General features: G+C 40.3%; 2 protein-coding genes across 2 annotated transcripts in view; both read right to left on the reverse strand.

Moving 5' to 3' along the window:
- Positions 1–440: 440 nt before the first annotated feature.
- LOC103175516 (archaemetzincin-2) lies at positions 441–5,822 on the reverse strand. Its single transcript, XM_042342381.1, has 7 exons — positions 5,742–5,822; positions 4,195–4,501; positions 3,092–3,265; positions 2,471–2,599; positions 1,440–1,603; positions 676–852; positions 441–572 (listed from the first exon to the last, which is right to left on the reverse strand). Exons 2-7 carry the CDS (start codon positions 4,478–4,480, stop codon positions 441–443), a joined length of 1,062 nt encoding a protein of 353 aa, XP_042198315.1. The 5' UTR covers positions 4,481–4,501; positions 5,742–5,822.
- Positions 5,823–9,311: 3,489 nt separating this feature from the next.
- gna13a (guanine nucleotide binding protein (G protein), alpha 13a) overlaps positions 9,312–19,568 on the reverse strand; it is a 30,875-nt gene continuing 20,618 nt past the window's right edge. The window contains exon 3 of the mRNA XM_007888598.2: positions 9,312–15,394. Within this exon, the coding sequence (XP_007886789.1) occupies positions 14,822–15,394 (573 nt within the window). The 3' untranslated portion in view covers positions 9,312–14,821. The remainder of the gene's footprint in view (positions 15,395–19,568) is intronic.

Consider the following 19,568-nt stretch of genomic DNA (forward strand, 5'->3'; position numbering starts at 1 on the left):
GGGGGATGGAGTTCCACAGCCCAGAGGCTGAGAGACTGAAAGCCCGGCCACCGATGGTAGGGCGGTTAGGGCAGGGGATGTGGAGCACACCGGATACATTCAGACGATGTATTGAAACTTTCATAGCAATACCAAACACTCAATATCTCAACACTTAGAAACGTCCAAGATAAGCAACTTTCTGAAGCAACAATATACACGATTAAATCACTGGTAGCATGCTACTGAAAAAAATCTTCTTGAAGCGTATTACAATACCGTCAGATTAACAGCATCATGCACCACAGATCAACTCTCAATAGTTCTTCTGAGCACAATCTGACCACGAGGGGTGCAGTTTCAAAGAATTTGCTGTAAAGTGTAGTGTCTATTTTGTAGGACCTTTGCAACACATACACACATCATATGTATGTTCAGTGCCTTTGGGGATACCTGTAAAATCATTCCTCCAGAATTTGCAAACACAGTAATAGCCATTTTTTCCATTCTTCGAATGCTTCCATGGGCTTGTCTAAAGGTGCTGTAGTTGCCACATTAGGATTCGAATTTTGCTCAATCCACTCCAGTAAGGCCTGAAATATAACAACAACAAATTACATTTGTCGGGAGGATGTCCCATCGCTCTGATATATCCTGTAAGAACTATGAAAAGGCTATAAGTGGTTTGTGCTGTACCTTGTATCTCTTTTTAATGTCAAAATGAATAGCATAATGCAGCTTTCGTAAACAAATAGGGCAAAGATCAATTGGTCGCCGATCAGATTCCTCGAGATGGTTAGAACCTTGCATAATACACTGCAGCCATTGGCAGTGCTTGATGCCGAAAATATGTCCAATCTCATGGGTTAAAGTCTGAAAATAGAAATAAATATATCAATGAAAATGAGCCTTGGGAACGTTTTGTAGAATTTTATCAAAAATTACAAAGGCCAATATCATGTTTAGCTAAGAAAAATTATCTCATCCAATAGCTGAACTGCAGCATGTTTACATTTCAACTAGTATTATCCTGAATAAAAAGTCTCCAGCCAATTTTTCTTCTCTGGTCTCCTCTCGTTTTGCAGACAAGAGAAAAAATAATATAGTGAAAGTCAAATGAGATATTCAAAGTCAACTTTTGTTCCGACAGTAGCTGACATCTGCCTTAGTTAATTATGCCATGTCCATTTCTTTCAACGAGAAATGACTTCAGTTAAAAGGAGAGGAAACTAAAGACATTTACCAATCATTTTAACATACTGATCCAATATGTTTTACTTTAGCTAATGAACAAAACGTGAACATTGATGTTGCTTTGAGTAGTTTCATTCCATGAGTTGAAGCTTGGGTTACAGAGCAGACTTATACTCAGACAAGATGTTAAGAACTACAAAACTCCTCATTTAAGGCAAGTGTCTCCCCATTCCTCCAGCATTATTTCTGAACCAACAATCAATCACCTTGCATGACCTAAGAAGCAATTTGCTTGTGATTGGTGGTGTGTAGTACCCATCAAAGACTGAGTAATCCTTAGGATCAAGATGTATATTTTTCTTCAGCTTTCCTTTGTAGCCCGCTGTGTAAAAATTATCATCGTATCTAGCAAAGCTGAATATGCCTATTCCTGTAAAAGAAACACAACAGCTCACAACAAGCATAACAGAAAAAATCCTTATATTTTTGATCCTTACAAAGAAAGTATCTTTTCGGCTGTGCTATTTACAAACATTTACTGGAAACACATCTACATTAAATTTGTTTAACACTTAAGAAAATAACGTTTGTGAGTTTGAAGCTCAGAGATTTACAATATTGTGAAGGTTGTCATAAGAGAAGGAAAGTACCCCCTAATAATATATTTTAAATGGTCACAAATTCTATAAGGGAATACGGACCAAAGGCTCTCAAGAAGGAATTCTTCTATCGTAGTTCTGCTGGGACACAAACTAAACATATAAAACTCATAATTCATCACAAATTAAATTGAATTACGTTTTACAGGAAGTGATGAATACGTGGACTAGCCACCAAGGAATATGGTGTCAGTAAATTCAAGAATAAATGAGATAGCTAGTAGATAAGGACATCTATTGAGCAATAGAGTAGTATATGTGACATAGGATTATTATGTGCAGACAGTGAATGTCTCTGCAGGCTATTCATCACAGCCGAGCCCAATTTAGTCTTCCCTCAATGCTAATGTACATACAGGGGTCATTCGAAAGTGCTCAGGAGCAGCAACCCTGTTCAGCTGACTCAGCACACACCACAAATCAAATGCACCTTTCTCCTCTGTAATGGTTAGTGCTGCACCAGGCAGTGCTTTTGCTTTCCAACCCATTGAGGAAACTGTAAAAGCATACTCCTAACACTGAAGGTCACCTACACACTCAATCATTATATACATCAACCTCTTTGAGAAGAGGATATGAGTCAGTAAGAATGTAAGATAGGAGCAAAAAAGTTTCCTGCTTTTCAATGCTATACCTACCTTCCGTAAGGGATGCTGTGCCAAACACGAAGTTCCAGGAGTCTTCAGGATAAAGATCGATCATTGTAATTCCAACAATACAGAAAGCATCCTTCGGCTTTTTGTTCTTCAGGTATTTGAGAATATGAGCTATATATATATTTTAAAAAATCAAATGAGTTTAAAATTGTGCAAATTCAAAACCAGCTACAGACAGAGATGAAACACTGATTTATTTATAGGAAACAGATATCAATATGGACTATATAATTCTTCAACTACCAATAACTTTTCCAGTGAGCAAGGACAAAGTCAGCACCTCTACTACTAATTGACTCTTGTAGTCCAGCAACCGCAAAACAGCAATTCAGAAAATCCTGAAAATCCTTCCCAAATGATCCAATATCCCTCCAGTTACAAAACTGTCTTCTCAACGGATCTGCTATTTGAGAAACCTTACCCATGTGAGACTATTAAAGGTCATTAAATTCATGGCAAATCAGCTAACTGGATAGAAATTTTTACAAGGTTAACAATTCTACATTTGTGGACTAGTTGCAATGCTAACAATCATTCACAGCTCATGCTAATCTATAAAAAAAAATGCTTCATATCATATATGAAAATAGTATGGAATAGTACCTGTATAAATCTGCAGGTTGTGTGAGTATGTATTGACACGGAATGTACAGGCAGTGGCAGACACTGGAACAGGAGGCAGGAGTTTGACTTTAAGACCATAGTAAAATCTCTCGCAGTATTCTTTTAACCAATTAATATACTTGATGGTGGTCGTCTCCAAATCTCCAAATACACCTGAAATGAGAAATAATACTGCAAAAAAACAAATCAGATTAGCCGATAAAGAAGCTGGGTTGAGATGGAAGACTGAACTCAAGCTCTGCTGTCTAGATCCTGAAGGGGGAGTTGGGAGCCTCAAGCAATTCCTGAAATTCACTGCTGGTGTAACAATAATAATCCTTGCCTTTGCTATAGTGCCTTATCATATCATTGAGCTTCAAAGAATACACTGCAAAGTGAATTGACTGCATATCTTGTGGGCAATTGCACACAGCACAGTGTCCCACAAACAGTCATAGTGTAGTTCTGTCTCGCAGCTATTGGTCTTGCTCCTCCATGCACAGTGAGTTGCTTTGCAAAGGAATCTCCACTTAAAGCTGGCGTTTTCTACACAAGGCTGCTGAAGTAACAGCCAAAGAGTAGAAAAGCACTTTTGCAGGAGAATGCAGTACCACCCATTGGATCTGACAGGACAACAGTCTAACTTAATAATCCTTGCATTTCATATAGCGCTTTTCACGTCGGGAGGACGTCCCAAAGCGCTTCACGGAACACATCTGTAAAGTGAATTGACTGTATATTTGTGGGCGAACGCGGCAGCCAATTGCGCACAGCAATGTCCCACAAACAGTCGTAGATTGAAAATGACCAATTTATTATTGTTTTTGGTTTTGGAGGGATTATTATTAGGCTCTGTGTGGAGTAAGGAAACTTGCCCAAGGTTTGGCCCTGACCTGCCTGGAATTGAACTCAGGTCTCTCACTTGCAAAGCGAGTGCTCTAACCACTGAGCTACAGGACTCCACAACTTGGCAGAACCCTGGGCAAACATCAGAAGAAATGTAGCACTGGGAGTGCGAATTCAGTGTGTGTCAGTTTGAATCAAAAAGGAAACAAAAATAACTCAACAAACTCTTCTTCGAATGAAATTTCATATCATCACACCAATAGCCTGAATGTAAATAGTGCTTTTCCCAGGAACTGGCAACAGCCTGGATTGGCTGCTGCAAAACATGTAGAAATCCTGCTTTGCTTCTGAATGACTCCGGATCCAGTCAGATTCCGAATGCAACTCAATGGGTTTGAAGAGGGTGGTGGTATCCGCACCGAAGGCTTCTTCCAGGAGACGCTTCACTCCTGGACTGAATTTCTGGTATAGTTCGATGAGGTCCCCTTTGTTAGACACCAGGGCTGTCCTCAGTGTGTCTTCACTGTGTCTGACGATCTCCATCGGGAAAAGGAGTACATGATACTGCAAATAAATTTTAAAGTTAAAATCAGTATTTTAAATATCCTTAAGATATTATGTGCGTACGTATTATATGTAACTACTGTTTTCCAACAGTTAGGTTTGTAGAGCAGCTTTCACGTCAGGAGGGAGGACGTCCCAAAGGGCTGGACAGTCAGGGACCCGCACCCGAGCTGGTGTTGGGATCAGGAGGGGTCCGGAGGAAGGGGGGAAGGAGGAGGGTGACCGAACGAAGGCACGGTCGAAGAGGAGGGTCTCGAGGATGGGTCTTGAGGTAGGCAAGGGAGGGAGGGGGGGGGGGGGGGGGGAGACGAGGCGGAAGGACTGCGGGGACGGAGTTCCAGTGGGTGGGGGCAGAGCGGCTGAAGACCCGCCAGCCGACGGTGGGCTGCTTGAAGCAGGCTGGAGCCCGCCGAGCGGAGGGAGCCGGGCGGACGAAGACTCGTCCTAGACGCAACGACGACGACGACTTGGATTTACGTAGCGCCCTCCAGGCCGGACGGCGTCTCGGTGTCTGGAGTTCCAGAGCCTCGGGGCGCGGTGGCTGAAGGCACCGAGGAGTTGTGGGGGTGGGGGGAGGGAGTTGTGGGGGTGGGGGTGGGGAGGGAGTTGTGGGGGGGGGAGGAGGGAGATGTGGGGGTGGGGGGGAGGGAGTTGTGGGGGTGGGGGGGAGGAGTTGTGGGGTGGGGGGGAGGGAGTTGTGGGGGTGGGGGAGGGAGATGTGGGGGTGGGGGGGAGGGAGTTGTGGGGGTGGGGGGGAGGGAGTTGTGGGAGTGGGGGGGAGGGAGTTGTGGGAGTGGGGGGGGAGGGAGTTGTGGGGGTGGGGGGGGGGGGGGGGGGGGGTTGTGGGGTGGGGGGGAGGGAGTTGTGGGGTGGGGGGGGAGGGAGTTGTGGGGTGGGGGGGGAGGGGGTTGTGGGGGGGGGAGGGAGGGGGTGGGGGGGTGGGGGTGTGGGGTGGGATGGGGTCGTAGCAACAGCAGCAAATTGAGGAAGAAAAATAAAAGGAAAAAAAACTACTCGTTCGGGCCGGTGGGTGTGTGTGTGTGTGTTTTTTGGAGGCTTTTAAATGATGGAGAACCCGCCCAAAGCTCTGCTGCTGCTGCTGTTGGGGTGGGGTGGGGGGGGGGTTCAACCAGGCACACAACGGGGGGGCGGGTCCCCCCCCAAAAAAAACCCGCCCAATTGGGCGTGAAGTGACAGAGAGAGATATAGAGAGAGAAAACCCAAACCCGCCCAAACCCGCCTCGCTCGGTTCAAACCCCCGGCTCGCGGCCGCCTGGTAACGGTCAGCTGTGGTCACGTGACGGCTCCCCACCCCTCCCCCCCCCCCCCGCCGCCGCCGCCGCAACGGTCACACCCGGCGGCCGCGTTCGGCTGCGCTGACGAGACAAGATGGCGGCGGGGCGCCGGCGTTCGCCCGTTGCTCAGAGTCACGGGGTGTACGTGTGTGTACGTCTGTGTGTGTCCGGCTGTGGGTGTGTATGCCTGGGTATGTGTGTGTGTGTGTGTGTCTCTATCTGGGTGTGGCTGGGTGTGTGTCTGGGTGTCCGTGTGTGTCTGTGTCTGGGTGTGTATATGCCTGTGTGTGTGTGTGTGTGTCTGGGTGTGTATATGCCTGTGTGTGTCTGGGTGTGTATATGCCTGTGTGTGTGTGTCTGGGTGTGTATATGCCTGTGTGTGTGTGTGTGTCTGGGTGTGTATATGCCTGTGTGTGTGTGTCTGGGTGTGTATATGCCTGTGTGTGTCTGGGTGTGTATATGCCTGTGTGTGTCTGGGTGTGTATATGCCTGTGTGTGTGTGTGTCTGGGTGTGTATATGCCTGTGTGTGTCTGGGTGTGTATATGCCTGTGTGTGTGTGTGTCTGGGTGTGTAGATGCCTGTGTGTGTGTGTCTGGGTGTGTATATGCCTGTGTGTGTGTGTGTCTGGGTGTGTATATGCCTGTGTGTGGGTGTGTATATGCCTGTGTGTGTGTGTGTATATGCCTGTGTGTGTGTGTGTGTCTGGGTGTGTATATGCCTGTGTGTGTGTGTCTGGGTGTGTATATGCCTGTGTGTGTGTGTCTGGGTGTGTATATGCCTGTGTGTGGGTGTGTATATGCCTGTGTGTGTGTGTGTATATGCCTGTGTGTGTGTGTGTGTGTCTGGGTGTGTATATGCCTGTGTGTGGGTGTGTATATGCCTGTGTGTGTGTCTGGGTGTGTATATGCCTGTGTGTGTCTGGGTGTGTGTGTGGGGGTGGGAGGAAAGAGAGGAGCTCTTTTTAAGACTTCATCTGCCTGGACCCCCCCTCCGCCGCCGCCGTCAGTATCGCCTATGATTGTCCGTCAAACAAAAAAAAAATCAGGAAGAGACACGAATGACTTAATCACATCGTTAAGAGCTATGAGACAGTAACAACAACCTTGTAATTTGACGCAGTGCAGGACTTCTGAAAGCGCTTCCCGGGAGCTCAGCGTAAAGTGTAGTGACTGTGTACTTACTGTCGGAAAAAAGCGGAACCAGCACCACCCCCCCCCTTTTTTTAATGTTAAGCTCAGGAGCTGTGCATTTAACTTTCCAGCGGTTCTACGATATTTTCAAGAGCACTTTTAAATGCTCTAAAATCCCCACTCAAGTCGGTCGGGTAAGTAACGTAATTTCCGCCCACAAAATGTACAGTTAATTCACTTGACGGTATATCCTGCGAAGCCCTTTGAGACGTCTCGGAAGACATTGATGAGGCTCTATATTGAATACAACGATTATTATTATCATTGTTTAGTTGTTGGTGAGAAAGTTGTCAGTGGAGAGCTTGATGGGGATGACGTGCTGCTCAATCTGCCCTCCACTACCTCTCCCGCTATGGATCGGTTATTTCACCAGGTTCCCAGACCAAAAGATGTTATTCCACGTGAAATTCACACTCTTGGTTTATTATCGTCTGTAAAACAGTCAAAAACAATAAGCATAGTTCCATCCACGTGGTATGGAATATCTTGCCTTCTGAGCGGGTCTCTAGAATTAAGTTCTCGTTTTATGACTGTACAAAACCATCATTTAGTACTTTTCCCCTCCTGCTGGGTAATGGTTCCACAATCCCTGAACACCTTCCATTATCTCAGACAGGTATCTTCACCTTCAAAATACAGTCACTACACTTTATAGCAGTTTATTAAAGCACTCCGAGACACTATTCTGCGTGAGGGGCACTATATATTGATTATTATTGCAAGTTGTCCTTGTAAATTTGTAAGTGGCTTTGCAACATCTTCCACACGTGAAAGACACCGTACCAAAATCCACAGAGCCCAATCCAGTCCATTTAATGCAGTACAGTTTAATATCATGAGCAGGAACCTTGGCTGATTTCTGCCCAAATCCAGTACATTGAAGCCGAATGAAGACTGGGGAATCAAACCCGGGATATTCTATATGACTTAGATAGTTGCTGGATAAACTCACTGAGCCGATGCTGGAGCCTTAGCATACCTCTTTATCAGAATTCAGATCTCAGGCTGAAATGAACATCCTTTTGAAATACAATTATTCACATTTCTGAATTAGTGTCATCATATTGTAGATCTACATTAAATCATTGTTGAAACTGTGAGTGTTTGTGCCTAAAATAATCTATTAACAGTTTATATACTTCATTTTTTAAATATTTACATCAGCCAGAATCAAATCAATCTTACATCAGAGGCGTTCAGTGTTTCCTTTGGCAATTATTCATCTCTAAAATGTGGCTTACAGAAGTTTGAAAGAGGAAGCTGAGAGATTGAGAAATCACATGAACAGCACTTGCCCTTAACAGAAGCCTTGTTTGGTTATCGTAGGTAGGTTATGTGCTGTGTCAATAAGTTCCTTTTTAAATTCTTTAACAAGCAACTGACTCCCATTAGGTAATTGTACAAAGCCTTTTGTTTATCAATACCATAATGCTGTCGCTGATCTGCCAAATGGTTCACAGCTGCTGGAAAGAGAGAAGTTTATAGGCTCTTAATTTTATTTTTAAGGAATTTTCAATAAAGAACTCATTGGCTTAGCAGCACTAAATTATACTGACTAGAGGGTATGCTGAGTGAGCTAATCTCAGCCAAGTCAGTACTGAGGATGCTACAATTTGTGTCCTTTCAGCTCCACCTTCATGGTTTTATTCTCATCTTTCCCACTATCTCCATATCCACTAACAGCTTCTCCTCCATCCCTCATCATGTGTGGTGTTCCTCAGAGCTGTCCTTGGTCCTCTCTGTAATACTTACATGCCAACGTTTTCCAGTTGAATGTCAGCGTGACTGAGGTCTTCCTGTTTGGCTCCTGTCAGCATCTCCTCACCTCAGGCACTGACCGCATCACCATTCACGGATGCACTCTCCGCCTCACCAAGCCAGTAGGGAATGTTTGGCCCTCAACTGTCTTTAACACCCACATCTACGTGATGACCGGTTCTATCTTATCCCATCTCTGCGACATTGCCACCGCCGCCATTACTTCCCCTCAAGCCACCGACCCTTATTCATGCTTTTATTACATCCAGGCTTGACTATGATAACTCGCTGCTCACCGGACTTTCCAATTCTTCTCTCCAAAGGCTGCAAATTATTCAGAACTTTGCAGCTTAAGTCCTCCCACGTCAAGCTTTGTGAGTTGATCATCCCCAAAGGGATACAATGCAGGCTTCCACTATATCCTGATGATGAAATAGCTGACACATACCATTGATTTTCCCTAGACTGTAGGTTGATAGAATTACATATTTAAAATGAATGAGTTTTAAAAATCAAATTACGTCCCTATCCATTTAAATACATGCAATTATTAAAACTGACACAGATTTGTGCTGCAGTTGAGATTTAATCCATCTGCATAATAAAGTGGTTACAACTGACTAAGCATAGGTTGTAAATGTGTTTTAATACACGTCAGTAAGTTTATACAAGGCATTTATTAATGGCTGCAAAAACAAACATGTTGCATTGTATGTACAGAGCAATATACAATTACAGTATTATAGAAAAGCATCACTATTAGTAACTAAAGCATTAAACCAAAACAAGCAAAGTTATTCTTGGCATTCAAATCTGAATAATTTACTGCTAATCCTGAAAAGAAAATGTACAACAAAATAAGAAGTAAAACGATGCAACAGGTTAAAAATCCAATTCCCCCAAATTCCAAGGTACATCATTATAAACTGAACTAAAGAAATTTCATATACAAAGATACTTTTAAAAAAAAGAACAATGGTGATATTCATGGCAAAAGCAATTTAACTAGATTTGCTGCTTCTGAACCATAATTGTTGAATTAATCCCTGTGTTGGATAATACATCAATGTATATCAGTTGTGGAGTTACTTTCAATTCAAATAAAGTCTAAGATTATTAACTAGGAAAAGGCAAGCACTTAACCAGGCTGATGTAAATCATTTATACAGGTACTTCAACTTGTCTTACAGGTGCTTTTAAGTTTCTGAAGTCTTGCAATTTTCAGAGACATTTTAACCATACAAGCACCTACTGCAAAAAAAATCTTTCAGCAGCCTTTTACTGCTTGTGTGCACTGCTTTTGGAGTAAAGAAACTGATTTTGGTGTAATGGCTTGATGTCAATTCATGAAGTATACAGCTATATTTGCACCAGACTATTTTCATTCAGTGCTCACTGGAACCATGTTACTGCAGCTAATATGGTGAAGCTGAGGCAGATGGGATACAGTATGAAATACACGATGTATGCAATAAACAAGATTAGAAAGGCTTCTATTACTGGGCCAGTTGCCAAACTTAAAATTGCTGTCTGACTTTTTGTAATTTTTACAAATGATCTAACATAGTTATTTTGAAACATAAAGTGTACTAATTAATTTCCTTTGTGCTCATCTTAACCATTTGTTTTAGATTTTAATACCGTTTTGTTAAAAAAAATCAGTTTAAAATATTTGGAGCTGATGTTCTTTAAATCACATTCATATTAATCAAAAGTTATACTTGGCCACCCATAAAGTACATTGTACAAGGAGCTTTTAATACTGAACACTAAGAAAAGAAATGTCTCTCAAAAGAATGTTCCTGATACACATCTTGTAATTCAGGTGATCCAACATGGAAAATTAATATCCAAAAGTCCAAGTGACCACCTTCATCTACAAACCCTTTTTATGGTTCTGAAGAATTGTCAATTCTGCAATTTTTGATTCAATATACTGAGATTATTGTCCTGAAAGTATACATTGAACTGTTGGGTTCCCCCTCCCCCCAAAAAACTTAAGAGTGTGAAACTTATCTTATGCATTGGTTGAATTGCTGAAATTTTGATGCCAATTAGTCTACAGGTTTATGGCTGTTGTGGGTTTATATATTTCACATGTACTGGTGCATTAAGAATTTGGCCAACATATCCATTTGTTTTTAACCTCAAAGCTCTGTGGTACCTCGTGTGCAAAATGGTTTCACCTTTGTTTTCCATAAATACCCACCACACTTGGCAGTGATTACTGTGAAGAGGTTTGAGATGTGTGATAAGATGCTATAAAATTGCAAGTTTTTTCTTTCCTCCAACAAATGTCCTTTTCCTGTAACTTCTGATAGCCTGCATTCTATTGCTCTTCATCTAAATACAAATGGGAGCTACAAAATATTAAGTTACTGAAAAGGCATTAATCCCTTTCCAAATTATTTGTATAAAAACAAAAAATCAACCAAGTTTGCATAAAAAGTTATTAATGCACAAAAATAGTCATTAATGCAGGTTGCCATTTGATTAAAGTCCAGATAATTACCAAATGGTACAAGCGTCTGGATGTAATATTTTAAAATTTATAAACGTTCAGTTTTTTTTAAACGAGGAATGAATATATGAAACCAATTTAGTGATGTGATGACATTAACTAAAGACTGGTATGTGTTTTAATAAATTGGATAATGTTTCTCTAGAGACCAATGTATTTAGAATAATGGAGTTGAAAATGAATTTATAAAGAATGAATGGTTGATTGTCTTGAAATTTTCAGACGATTATGTGCAGAACTAAAACAAATTAAGGACTTCGTATAAACATTAGTAATTAATGGTAGTTATGCTTTTGCAGCAAAATTTGCCTCAGTCAAAATGAAAATAAGTCAGTGGGTGGTTTATCATGTAGAGCAAGGTCCTGGGTTTAATTCCTAGTGCTAAGCAATCACAACTTGGGGTTCTACAATTAGTTTCAAAGCTCCCATTTGTGTGTGTATCTGTGTGAGAGAGGGGGAAGGGGGGAGTTGTGCAAAGGAAATAAATGGTTTATTTCCTAGTTCCTCCTTTGTGTTCGAGGCCTAGCATATTTATTGTCCAGGGTCACATAAGAATGGTCACTTGGCCAAGATGCCAGTACTGTACAAGTCTACGCTTTTAGAAGCGATAAGAAAATAGAATATTCACTTGAACAGTACAGTACCTATCTTAGACCAGTTTCTTTAGAAAGCTAGGTGAATCTAGTATTGTGTTCAGTATTGCAACATACTATTTGTTCAGTTAATTTTAGCTTTGCAATGCTGGGTTAATGGTACAAATAAGCTTTTAGTCGACTTGAGGAAGTGTGAATGCTGCATCCAATTATATCAGATTAGATAAACTTCAGTATTATTTCCAGTTTCTTCCCTCAGGTTTGGAGTAAATGAAGTGAAAATTAAGGCTATGATGTACTTCTCAGCATAAAATGTTTCTGCGTAGTTGACAAAGTACTTAAACATATGGCAAAATACAGGGTTTGACAAAGACGGTAATAATAATTACTGCAGTTTCAGTCAGTCTTCAAAAGCATAGCACTTCATAGAACCTTACACTAAGTTGTGTATGTATTACTGTGAGTCTTTGCTTTGGAAATCTGTTTTAAAGAATTAGGGTCATCAAAGATATCCTAGTTCTTGCTAAAAAAAATCTTCCAGAAATTAACTGCCCGAAGACATCCAGATTTCCACCCTCAGGGGCATTTATGGGGACATATTGCTTTTAGTATGTACTGAACATCTATAAATAATGAATTACTTCCTTCTTGGTGGAATTTGATCGATCATCAAGAAATGTTTCCACAGTTCTTCCTCTGAGTCACATCCATTACTTTCATATTGATACAAAATCTGAATTTCAACAGGCTATTGGAAAGGGGATATTGTGGTACAGGGGCTTCCTTTGGGTTCTAGAGCCCACCAAGTAAGCCACAAGCTTCCTCTTTTGTTTCTCATACAACCGACAGCCAAAGTGACTCAACTCTGACTAAAGTCCAAACACTAAATTCCCAGATTGAACAGCACATTTTTATTTTGGGTATTAAAAGTTACTTGTCAAAATGGTTAAATATGAATCTCAGAGAGCTTATAGTCATCAAAAGTACTTGTTTCCAACCCAAGATTAATAAGCACAGAAAGGATATCAGACCTGGGTGCAACCGATAGCAGAGTAAATGTCACTGTTACATTAAAAAAAAGTATGCTGTGTGCAGAAAAAAACAGCTTTTAACAGTAAACACAGCATTTTAAGAATGTTTTAAAAACATTTAAAACTCAGTCTGTAACTACAAATTTAATTTCAGTTTGAGGTACTTAAGCAACATTATTATACAAACTGGCACAGGGTGGCAACCTGATATTCAACAAAGCAATTTGTCAACGAAGTGACACTGTAGGTAAGTCAGGGTTAGAATTTACTGTTGTCTGATGAACACAATGTTATTTAAAAGGCTCTGAAAGATTTAGGGAAAAAGATTAAAACTAAATCTAATGGCTGCAGCACTGTCAAATTAGTATTTTGCTGCTCAGCAAACCCACAAAGCTCTTGTTTCCTCGGTTTTCTTCTCCTATCCACATCAAACTTCAGTTAAGTTTAAACGTTTATTACCACATTAAACCAAAATCATCAACCCATAGCAGCTCAAAAGGGCAAATTCTTTGTACGATATACTGGATTTTGCTACTGTAATGTTGGTTTACTTTGCTACAGATTTAGTAAGAGCTTTTAATTATGATCAACTTAAAAAGGGGGGTTCGCACAAACATTAGTGAATTCTAAAACCTGACCACAATAAGACTTACCATTTCTAAAAGTAATCATTTTTAAAATAAGCAAGGCATCTTATGATCAGCATGGCAAAATGTGTGTTTTGGGCATATTGCAATTTTCAGAAATAATGAAAGCTAATTTTCAACATCTCACCTTGCAAAAAAGGCAAAACTAACCGTAAGGCGATTAACTACTTGTTAAATACGAATGAATTCAGGCACAGAGCATTATCAAACTCTTAAACCACAATTAATTATTCAACAATAACTCACTGCTAGAAGTTTAACAGTTCAATTAAGGTTAATGATTATTTTATTTACGTATGACACACCTCTTTAATTACGCTTCAACATTTTGTTGAACTCTGATGTTTTAGAGATTTGTGTTTTGTTTTAGATTTGTGACATGCGACCAAATAATGCACACCTTTTAACTAGATTTTAGTAAATTTACAATAGCATTGTACAACAAAACTGAATATTGGTTTACTACTACTAGTTATGACCAAAATGAGTAGGTACTATAGGTAATTATGAATGGATCAAACATTTTACGCAGCTCCATACCCCAAATTATGAAGAAACTTTATGAAATTTGGTAATCAAGCTATGTACATTTTACTAGAACAAAATGTAAACATTATATTATTGTGTGTAAATACTGTTACTCTGCAGACCTCCCACTGAAATTTACATTGAGGGGCCTTAATATTGGTCAAGAGTTTTTTTTTCACATGCCATCAAGTTAATGTCTGAGATTACTGTATGTACCACTACTTTTTGATCAATCCACCTATTAGTATTAAACCAACAAAACTTAAAAACATATTAATTGACAAGGTTTTAAAAACAATTGTGTTAAAAGCATAATTTCACTCCAAAGAAATTATTTAAGGCCACATGCACTGCAAACCTTTGGTAACATTTGGAATAATGGCTTTTGCTGTATTACAGCCCTTTTCACTTGAGGAAAGGTGTAGATGTCAATTAAACGCATTCCCCTTGCTGAAGACCACAGCTTTGCATCATCTTGAGATTTTTATTCCACACAGCTTCATTACTTGAAGTTACAAGATCATAAACGTTCTGGACCAAGTGTACACTTGATTAGGACATCTTCAGTAAACCCCAAATGGGTGTAAAGCATTTAAAAGGCCAGTTTGGAAAATAAATTTGGCATTAACCCAAGTTGAGCAGTTCACAGCAGCTTCCTCACAAGGTCTGAAGGTATTGTATAACCTTAACTCCTGCTTGTTGCAAGCTGCTGTCAGTGCCAGAAATGAAAGTAAAGGAATGAAGTCTAAGTGGACGTCACTGCAGCATCAGCTGTTTAAGGTTGTCATGGAGGATAGTGTCCTTGACATCACGGAACACCAGGCGAATGTTTTCGGTGTTAATGGCAGTGGTGAAGTGGTGGTATAGCGGTTTCGGCTGCTGGTCCCGACGCTTGTTGCGAAAGCACTGCACGAGGAATTGTTGGACATCTGAAAGCTCATGGGGATTTCCCTCATATTCAGGGAAGTAGTCTTTGATGTTGACAGTTTTAACTTTCTCCTCCAGCAAGTCTGTCTTATTAAGAAAAAGGATAATGGAGACATTGCTAAACACCCGGTTGTTGACTATCGTCTCGAAGATGTTTAGCGATTCACTCAGGCGATTCGTTTGCCGATCCTCCATGAGCACCTGGTCAAATTCACTCGATGACACCAGGAAGAGAATGGAAGTTACACCATCAAAGCACTCAAACCAACGTCTTCGTTCTGATCGTTGACCTCCCACATCCACCATCTTGAAGGGAACATTTTTTATTTCAAAGTCGTATTCGTGTATTCCTTTAGTGGGTCTTCTTGCTAATAAAATATCCTGCTGTGTTGGAAGATAATTCTGAAAAAGAAAACAGAGTTAAATTAAGGCCATTTCTCACACGCACTGTTTTAATTAGAATTAAGTTGATTCCTATACCATCCAGTGCAGCCAATTCTTACTAAAGGCATGGCAAGTTGTACAGTGTTTCATGCTTTGCTTCAATGCATTATAAAAAACAACTTTGATAGCTTGAGGTGACATACTGTAATATTTAAGTAATTGCAGCTTAAATCAAAAGTTTGTAATCACCACAACTTTCATAATAAAACCACATCATAATATCCTATTTGTTACTTTTTCTAGTTAATTGTTTCCAGTTAATTTGGCTTTAGGGAATTTCAAGCTCCCTCGGTCAGCTTTTTGAAAATAACAATCAGCTTTACACACAATCACCCTTATGACACAAAATGCACCATATAAATGCAATTTGTTATTGTTGAAATAAATCCTAATTAGCTGCTCAAATGTCAAGAGTAACTGTTACTTCTTCACATTCTGCTCAAACTATGGGAGACTGGTTCTTAGACTTGGTTCTTGTGCAGCACAGAAATGCCTGGATTATGTGACCAATGGCATAGCAAGTCATGAACTCAACATATGAATCACAGGCACATGTCCTTCGAGCAACATGATTATCTGGCTGTTTATCAAATTCTACATTTGATCAATCGGATCCCAACTGAATAGCTGAATAAAATAGTTTACTTCCACAAATGTCTCAACTAAAGACCAGGGTAAACTAGAAGGACCAGTCCCACAGAAGCATACCCATAAGGTGCCATGACCGCTACGTCAAACGTTGTCTGTGCCAAGACCATCAGTTGAAGGATGAAAGATGTAAGAAATCTTATTTATAACAATCCTTGCATTTGATATAGTACCTTACCACACCTTTGGGACTTCTCAAAGTGCTTCACAGAATATACTGTAAAGTGAATTGACTGTATATTTTGTGGGAGAAACAGGGCAGCCAATTGCGCACAGCAGTGTCCCACGAACAGTTGTGGATTGAAGTGACCAATTTCTTTATTTTTTTTGATGGAATTATTACTCCGGAAAAGCAAACCACCAATCGACTTACAACCGGGTTCCTACAGAGACGTGTGGATTAAGGAAACTTGCCCAACATTTCGCCCTGCCGGGAATCAAACCCAAGTCTCTTGCTTGTGAGGCGAGTGCTCTAACCACTGAGATACAGGACCCCACATACCAATTTTTCATAACAATTCCCACAACTCATGTTCTTGTTTTTATTGAAATTTCTAAAAATGTCCCATCAGTATACTGAAACTTATACAATTATATTTTTCCCACTATTAAATAAGACTGGAAGGAACTCAGACAAGCTACTGATAATAATCTGCTGCAGAAAATGCAGTACAAACAGTCTTTGAGGTCACCTTGACAACAGCCGACTAAGTAAAGTCAATAAAACCGTCAAATTTCTATTTACTTAAGGTGGAACTCTGTCATGACAAACCAGGACATGCTAATATGACTACAGTAACCAGGGGTGCAAAAGTAGAGAGTCCTGTCCAGTAATGGTTTCTGCAAACTTACCAAAGCAAACAGCAAACTAAAACTAAGAATAGTTTGAAGCAATGGAATCTCTACCCCTCCCTCCAGAAGTTTAAAGTTGTGAAGGGCAATTTCAGGACAGATACCAAAAAGTTTTTTTGTTACTCAAGAGTAATTAACGACTGGAATAGGTTGCCAGGTAGAGGGAAGGCAGCTTGATATTGTGATGGAAGGATGAAATCAGATGGGCCGAGGGTCTTCTTCATTCATACCATCATCTTGTGATGTGTCAAATTCTCTCCAGTGATATGGTTTGACTGGATGATTTCTATTTCTTCAACCCCATTCCACCCCCTCTCCCTCGCCCTTTGACCCACAGAAACAAATAGCTTGTTGAGGTCAACAAAAGGAATCCATGCAGTGTCCAAGATCCAAGGATTCTCGTGTGCCCTGAATTTGCTGATTTCAATCAGTCTAGCAGTTGGGTTCTACAATTAGATCATTTCTGGGTGGTGGTGGGGAAAGAGAGGGAGGGATCACAGAGAGTGAAGGTCCTTAGCATCAAGCGCCAAAGACAAATAACTTCCCAATACCACAGTTTAGGTTAACCCATGAACGTACAAAGGCATTTGCTTTTGGAAATGTTGCACATCACAGGAAAACTCTAGTCTTCTACCACTCCCTTTGTTTTTAAATTTACATTATTAATAATAATAATAATCCTTGCATTTGATATAGCGCTTTTCACATCGGGAGGACGTCCCAAAGCGCTTCACAGAAGACACTGTAAAGTGAATTGACTGTATATTTGTGGGCGAACGCGGCAGCCAATTGCGCACAGCAGTGTCCCACAAACAGTCGTAGATTGAAAATGACCAATTTATTATTGTTTTTGGTTTTGGAGGGATTATTATTAGGCTCTGTGTGGAGTTAGGAAACTTGCCCAAGGTTTCACCCTCTGCCTGGAATTGAACTCAGATCTCTCACTTGCAAAGCGAGTTTTCATTACTGACTCACAGACGTTACCATGTAGATTTTGGTATGCATCTCTGCCTGATTATTCAGATCGTCCAAAATGACTACTTAAAATTGATGCAGTATTGTATTTTTTTAAAATAAGAAATTTTGCAAAAGCAGCTTCTATAGAACATATGGGAGCCATATGTTTTGAAAACTTGGCAAATCAGACATTTAGCTCAATTGTCTGAAGAAAACTGGTTTGGGCCTGAAGCTGAAAGATATTCGCTGAAAAGAACATCTTTAGCCTTACAAAGAAAATTCCGATATTTAAAACTAGCATGCACTTGCATCAGTAGAGAACTTGTCAGTGTTTCGTTAATCCTTTGTTTCGAAGGCAAATGCAGGACAAACAGTCCCGAATCTGTATCTAATTTTCATGCAAATATATGCAGAACTGTTAACAAAGACTCATTGACAGATGCTTATTCAGAATGCAATAGCAGCAGCAGTACGAAAAGCCACACATCTGAAAAATCTAACAGTGCCACTTTTCCCTGAAGGTAGAAAATTCCCTTCCATCAGCTCAAAAGACACTCAAATATGTTACAATTGCTGGAGAGATATTGGGAGATATTCATTGCATTCAAGGAAGTGACAGCCTATACTACCAGACAAAGGAGGTTTAGAATCAGGAATGTACCTAATCCTTTTGCATCATCAAATGGGAGCCTGTTTCACATGCCACACAGAGTAATGCAAAACACTAGAGTGATGAAAATGAGAAACTGCTTTATAACAAACATTTTTTTAGGTGATTATAGGGTGTCGCAGATGCCATGCTCTTCGGGGTAAGCCTGGCTGAAGGAGGTACATTTGGGTAATGGCTCCTGCAGTAAACAACTTAAATAATTCAGAATTAAAAAGAAGGCTTGCAATTGCTACGTACCTTGCCTAGTTACCATACTGGAACAGATAAAGCGAACCCTACAGGAACATAACGTATTTGGCTGCCAAATCTACTCATGGCATAGAATCCAGAACCAATAAAAAGAAATTTTGCGAAAATAGTATTTTAACTGCTATATTACACAGCTGCTTTGCATCTTCAAATGCACGCTGTATATCATAGATCAAATACCATTGTAGTACATCCAATTCTATTTGCTCATTGTAATTCCACATGAACACGTAAATGATTAAAAAGCAAGTTTTTAAAAATTATTGTACATTCAGTCAGGGAATGGTAGATGCACCTGAAGATGAGGTAGAAGAGAACGCTGAATGTTTTTAAATAATGAACAAAAGGAGAAGATCCAAACAACTCAACTGATATCTAATCCATTTCACATGCAAGTCAAAAAAGTGCAATGTTAAATTCAAAGGTATGACTGAGTATGATTGGCTTCATTTCAGAAAAAAAAAGACATTTATGAAGTGGACCAGAAGATCAATAACAACATTTATATAGCACTTCTCACATAAGGAAGTCCCAACGTTTTGGGATAAAAAGAATGTAGCAGTTTTAAGGTACCATTTTAAAAAAAAAGTCCTTGGACTGGTTAATTAGCCGTTAACCAGTTTTCTAGCTGATAGCAAACATACTCTCTGGTGCATAATGAGCACTTTGAAGCTATCCTGATCCTTAAAATCAAAATTGCAACAAACCTCAATCTGGCCAGATTAAGAGATTCCAGCATTCTGTCATAATAGTCAT

This window comes from Callorhinchus milii, unplaced genomic scaffold (assembly GCF_018977255.1).
Source record: "Callorhinchus milii isolate IMCB2004 unplaced genomic scaffold, IMCB_Cmil_1.0 Scaffold20, whole genome shotgun sequence".
NCBI lineage: Eukaryota > Metazoa > Chordata > Chondrichthyes > Chimaeriformes > Callorhinchidae > Callorhinchus > Callorhinchus milii.